General features: G+C 35.6%; 1 protein-coding gene across 6 annotated transcripts in view; it reads left to right on the forward strand.

Annotated features, from left to right (window-relative positions):
• The window catches only part of ADAMTS20 (ADAM metallopeptidase with thrombospondin type 1 motif 20), an 88,310-nt gene extending 83,035 nt beyond the window's left edge, over positions 1–5,275 (forward strand). For 3 of the 6 annotated variants that reach the window (XM_048301784.1, XM_048301786.1, XM_048301788.1), the window contains one exon: positions 931–1,756. In XM_048301784.1, the coding sequence (XP_048157741.1) occupies positions 931–1,239 (309 nt within the window). In that variant the 3' untranslated portion in view covers positions 1,240–1,756. Of the gene's footprint in view, positions 1–930 lie in introns of all 6 variants that reach the window. The other 3 variants (XR_007203196.1, XM_048301785.1, XM_048301787.1) reach the window with 3 other exon arrangements.
• Positions 5,276–6,000: the final 725 nt, after the last annotated feature.

A 6,000-nucleotide genomic window follows, 5' to 3' on the forward strand; every position in this document is an offset into this window, starting at 1 on the left:
GGCAGTACTTCTTCGTAACATATTGCACTTCTCTGTGAATGCAATTTAATAATTTTCTGTATCCCAGTTTGTTTACCCAGGTAGTGCAATTTGTTACTTTCAATATATTTCCTATTCTCATAGGAACTGGCTGAAGCTAGTTTTCAGAGTCTGTATTTGCGCAGACAAATGTTTTAGAATCTATAGCTTCTATATCTGTTGTGAACAGTTTGCATTGCAAAACATTCCACTTAAAAATAAAGTTATTTATTTTAACATCCACTTATGTTCTTGTTCAATTATGATATTTGTTATACTGAAAAAGCAGTGGAAGATGGTAAGATCATGATGGTTAGACAGTGTGCAAAAATTTGAAAATTAGATGTCTAAGAAGTGATTTATCTTTACAGACAGCACTATATTTTCGTTATTTCCAAAAAATTCAGAAGCTTTAAAAAAAAATAGTCTTTCTAGAAAACCAGCTTCATTCTTGCCTTTAGCAAGAATGTACTTTTTGTAAATTAAAATTTCATATGTAGAAGGGCAAAAATAATTTCAATTGTGTGATGTTAGTTTTGTCTTCATAATCAGATGCTCAGATGCTCAGATGCTCAGGATCAGCTGATGCACAGGTGGTGCTTATTGCAGGATAACTTGGGTTTGTGTTGTGAATGTCCATAGAAAGGGCATAATGCAGAGTAGCCAGCCCGTATTTTTTACACATCTTTGAGTACTTAATGTTTAGACATATCCTAAGCAATATGTTCAAATATGCCAGTGTCTTTTAGTGTTTCAAACTCCATTTATCAGCTCGTATTTTCCTTTTCTTCTTTTCCTTTTCCCTGTTTCTTTTTTTGTTTGGTTGGTTTTTTTTGTTTGTTTGTTTGGTTGGTTTGGTTTGGTTTTGTTTGGGGTTTTTTTTGGGTTTTTTTTCCTTTTTTTTTTCCCTAGGGACAGTTCAGCATTAACTTGGCTGGTACAGGTCTGAGATTATCCAGTACAGTGAAGTGGATTGCTCAGGGCAACTATGCGACTGCTGACATACACAAATCCCACGTGAGTCAATGCTGTTTTCCTTTACCTGCTCTTACAGCTTGGACAAGAAGTACAAGCGTTGACTGTAGTGAAAGCTACAGTGATTTTTGTGAATCAAAAACAGCATTCAAGGTCTCTGACCCATTTAAGTCTTATTCAGCTATGTTTAATCACACTGTCCAGTATCTAATTCAGACCAGAACTGCCTGCCTACCCTTCTCTTAACTGATTTTAAGAGGCTATCATTATATTAATCGGGTTTATTAGGAATTTTGAAGATGCTTTTAAAAAAACCTAAACACAACACCCAACTCACCACATTTTGTTCAAGATTGTCCTACTACATATGATCCTTTTTATTTCTTACCTCCAACTTTATTAGCATGGAAAACCAACAGACCAGTTAAACAAGAACAGTAAGTGTTCACAGTTTAAAACAACACTGGGTGGTAAGCCTGGGAACAAGGTGTAGAGCGGTAGTGATAAAGGATCTCTGTTCCTGTTTTGCTAATGCTGCTGTCTCTTGATTTAGTGTTTCTAGGTATAATTTGTCAAAAGGTCTGTTGTATGCAAACCTCGAGAAGCCTTTTGTGTGACTGTGATTTCAATTGCTTTTCTTGATTGACTCTTCTCTTTGTCTAATTCCCAGGATGGTATTAAAATATATGGAAGATGTGGAGGATTTTGTGGAAAATGTGTTCCTAACACAATTATTGGTCTCCAGCTTCAAATACAGTGAGAGCTCTCATGTACTAAGAGCATCGAAGCAGGGATATTTGCCATTTAGGTTCAAATTGTAGGTGCTCTGTATATATATTTTTTAATTTTTTCATGTCTGTAGTGCTCATTACTGTAACACTCACTAATAAGAATTCCTGTTTTCTTCAGGATTCACTCAAGGTTGTATTATTTGTTTGTGGGCTAGCAAGTGCATAAGTCACAATCAGAAACCTTCATGTTTTAAAGGAGAGGCATTTATTCGAAGTACAGTATATATTAACAAGTAAATTGCACTAAGATTACTACCATTGGTAACATTCTAAATTTTACCACAAATGTAATTCTTTACCTGCAACTAATCAGTGTAATTCTTTACACAGTATTCAGTAAAATTTATACTCTATTGGTCTTTTTGATCAATTGTGCTAAAATATAGAAAGGAAAGCTTTATTGTTATATAAAGAAGACAGGTAGTAATTTCAAATACTTCCAATGTTGTGCAAACCTGTAGGGATTATCTCTCAATAACTTACAGCAGAAAAGTACATAACCAAAATGTTTGAGATAGTTTTATAGATCTGTGTGTTTCTCTGTCAGTGAAAGCATTTTTCCCCATCCCTTTCATTATATTCTCTGTGGTGCTCAAATCCTAGCAGTAATACTGAGAAGTGTGGTTTAACCTTTGTAGTCTCTGTAGCACATGTTAAACATCAGGTCTTAGGTTTGCTGTGGTTACAGGAAAAGAAAATAAGGAAACAAATTGCTTCGAAAACTGATTTTAAATTCCTGCCTCTCGTCCAAGTATACTGTGAAAGCGGTGTATTCTGTTTACTGTAGGATCTTGTGTGTAATTGCACAAATATGTATTTGCTTAAACACTTTCCACATCCACCTTACTCCTTTAGCCTGGCCAAAGGCACTTAGTTAAGGCTGTACAGTGCATCCTTCATGGTCCAATTCAGCATAATTTTCAATAACCTTAGTGAAAAATCTGGACAGAGGCAGCATCAAGCCCCAAGGTGGTTTTGGTGTCCATCTTTGACTCAGTTTGATTTTTCAGTGTTTGTAAATACATTTCTAACATCTGCCATTTAAAATTACTTCTTTGAGAAAAGTAAGTGTATGAAAGAGTTACAAAGTTTTAAAAATTATCTAGCTCTTTGATTTATTGGTTTGTGTTACTTTACAGTCCAGAATGGTAGAAATATATGGATATACAGACAATGCATTTTAGGGCCAACTCTCAGGTATTCAGAATAAAATTTTCTACCTGCATAATAATGTATATTATGTACCAGATAACTATACATGCTTTGTCTGACAATACACATTCTGTAAACCAAATATTTATTTTGCATGCCAGTACTATTGGTAGATCAAGTGGCAGCTATATCATATTTTTACCCACAAAGAGTTAGCCATGAATTAGCAATATGTATTAATTAAAAACAGTACTGTACCACAGAAGTGTATGCAGCTTCTTTTAAGATAACACATGTAGGTAATTATTTTGTGATCTCTGCATCAGAAATGTATTTTTGCACTATGTGCCTTATAACAGTTGTAAACATTAATAAGACTATAAAATGTAATTTATAAAATATTTATATAATAAATATGCTTGTGTAAATGGTACCAGGGTACTTTTGTTTGGGTTCTTTTTGGTACTGTACTCTAAGTACAAAATGTTGCAAAAACATTTCAACGTCTTTATGCACAGAATAATTACATTCTTAATACTTCTTTACAGTGGTATATGTTGACTTATACTGGAATAACTGCCACACAAGAGGTTACAGTCATAGGAATAATTTCTATGGGAGCAAATCCTGCTTCAGAGGGAAGAACTCCATGTCTGTCTGCTCTGCACTTTCCAGTCATCCTCTCACATTTAGCTACATCTTTCTTGGGGATTGCCCTGTAAATTGTTAACTGAAATAATGTAGAAATCTGAAATAATTTTCCTCTCTTTCTGCTAACTCAAACCAATTCCTTTATAGCATGGTCCCTTGACTGCTGCTTTGGCAGAAGGGGAACTGCTGTTCGCCTCTATCCGCAAGAGGCCTTTTTATTTTCTGGTCATGTAAAGGCTACAAAGTGTTCAGCTCTGCTGCCAAAAAGTCACTCTGAAAATCTACTACCAACCAAAGTGACTTTTAATGCAATATTCAATATATGACGTTTTTCTTGGATAATAAAAATTTTTTTTGAGTAAAAGTGTATTTTCTATACTTACAGCATATCATGTGGTCCAGCTTCTGCATAGAACAGCACTGTATTGTATCACAGTTTTTTGCATCTTTTCTTTCTTATACCCTTCAGTTAGAGTTTCGGCCATACTGTAGGGAAAAAGTAATCATATGTTCTGGCATTCTGTGACTTCCCTGTGTTAGAATTTTTATTTTGTTGAGGAAAAAGGCCTTAATCAATCATCCCAATTTCAACTTTCTAACATTTTATCCTGAGGGCAGTTTAAGAAAAACATAAGCCTGATGATCAGCTCTGAAGAAATTGGAGACTTGATGATGCTGACATGTTAGGAGCCCATGCAGAGAAAAAAAAAAAAGAGAATCATGGGTTGTACTTGAAGTAAGATGTTTCCATATCCTTTAATTGAAATTGCTTTGAATTTCCATTCCACTGGCCAGCTGAGATGCCTGCCAGAGTGGCAGGGTGTTCCATGACAGTGCTGTGAGCTCTACCTCCTGGGTCTGCACGTGCTGAGCTGGCCATGGCTGGTCACAGTCACACAGCTCTACAGCTTGGGTTCATGCTTAGGAAATGAAATGCTTAACTGCCCCCTCACTATTCCATAGAGAGGAAAACAAAAATGGTAATAGCTAAAGAGGATTGTAACAATGCTTCGTTAGATGGCTTCTAGGATCTTTTCAATCCCATCAATGGCAGCATTAAATATTAGGTGACACAACTGCACTTAACTTGTCTGTGTGTGTGAACACACACATTTAATGCTTATCTGTATATTAAGTGCCAAAAAGGGACTAGATGTGAAAAATCTTGGTTTTTTACATTTATCTAATAAAATGTCACTCGATGTGTCATGTGACAGTACCTGGGACTTCTCTTGATGAATTCATCATCTAGATGTCTTCTACTTAATTTCCCCAAAGGTTGTAGGTGGGAGGTAGCAGAGGAAACTCTGGCTCTGGGTACACTAACAGGTCTCTGTTCTAGCAGAGTTCATCCAGGTATGGTCTGTTGTGCCACTGTCCCTCTACAGAGAAGCAGGATGTGCCCAGGTGTTGGATCTGGAACATGTGTGTTGTACAATCAGTCAATCCTACATTCGTGGGCAGAGTTGTGACTGTGTGATTTCAGCACATGTACGTGTCTATGCAGGTTTCTGATGGATGGTCAAGTATTTTTCTGTTCTAACTGAAAGGCTGTAATATCCAAGACATACTTGACAAGATGAAGGAAAGGTTTGGGGTTTTCTTCCACTTCTGTAACCTGGAATATGTTCAGCATAACTTCTCTGTTTTGTTGGCAATTTGAAAATAAAGTTACATGTAGCAGGGAAGGGGGTTTGTGTCTTTGCAGTTTTATTGCAGTAAAATATGAGATTCCTGGGAAATTCAGAATCTGAATAAAATATTACTGTCTTGCAAGTTCTTTCTACATCTTTCAAGACTTTAAATAAGATTAGGAAGGAATATGTGGGATTGATTATTATAGGTTCCATAAAGAAACAGATATATGAAAGTTGATGTTCTGTGGCTATCAAAACTGAACTTGAATTATAAGTGGATCAGAAATATGCTGTAATATTTTAACTTTAACTTTAAAAATATAAAGGAAAACTATTTACAAAAATAGCTTTGAAGCAAGATAATGGAATATTTAAACAAGGAACATTAAAATGAGCATCATACATACATAAACATCACAGCCGAGATTTCAAAGTAATCCATGTTGGCAGTTAATCCATGTTGGCAATTAATCCATGTTGGCCTTATTTATAAATTGAAACAATTTCCTACTGCACACCAAAGAAGCCTGTCAAAGCAATTTTCAAGAATTAATTCTCATGATATGATAGACTTCCATATTTCTACTTTTGTAGAAATTGAACCATGAAATACTGAAGGCTGCATTTCAATGCCTTGAGCAGTTACATGATATCTTACTTGATACAGGTAAAGTATGACTGGAGGTCACCATGGCAGAACCAATATGAGAGAAGGTCCTCTAAAGACTAAAAAGTTGCAGCTCTGGGGAAGTATTTGTATCCTATGGATCTCCTTA

Source organism: Corvus hawaiiensis, chromosome 4 (genome assembly GCF_020740725.1).
Source record: "Corvus hawaiiensis isolate bCorHaw1 chromosome 4, bCorHaw1.pri.cur, whole genome shotgun sequence".
Taxonomy (NCBI): domain Eukaryota; kingdom Metazoa; phylum Chordata; class Aves; order Passeriformes; family Corvidae; genus Corvus; species Corvus hawaiiensis.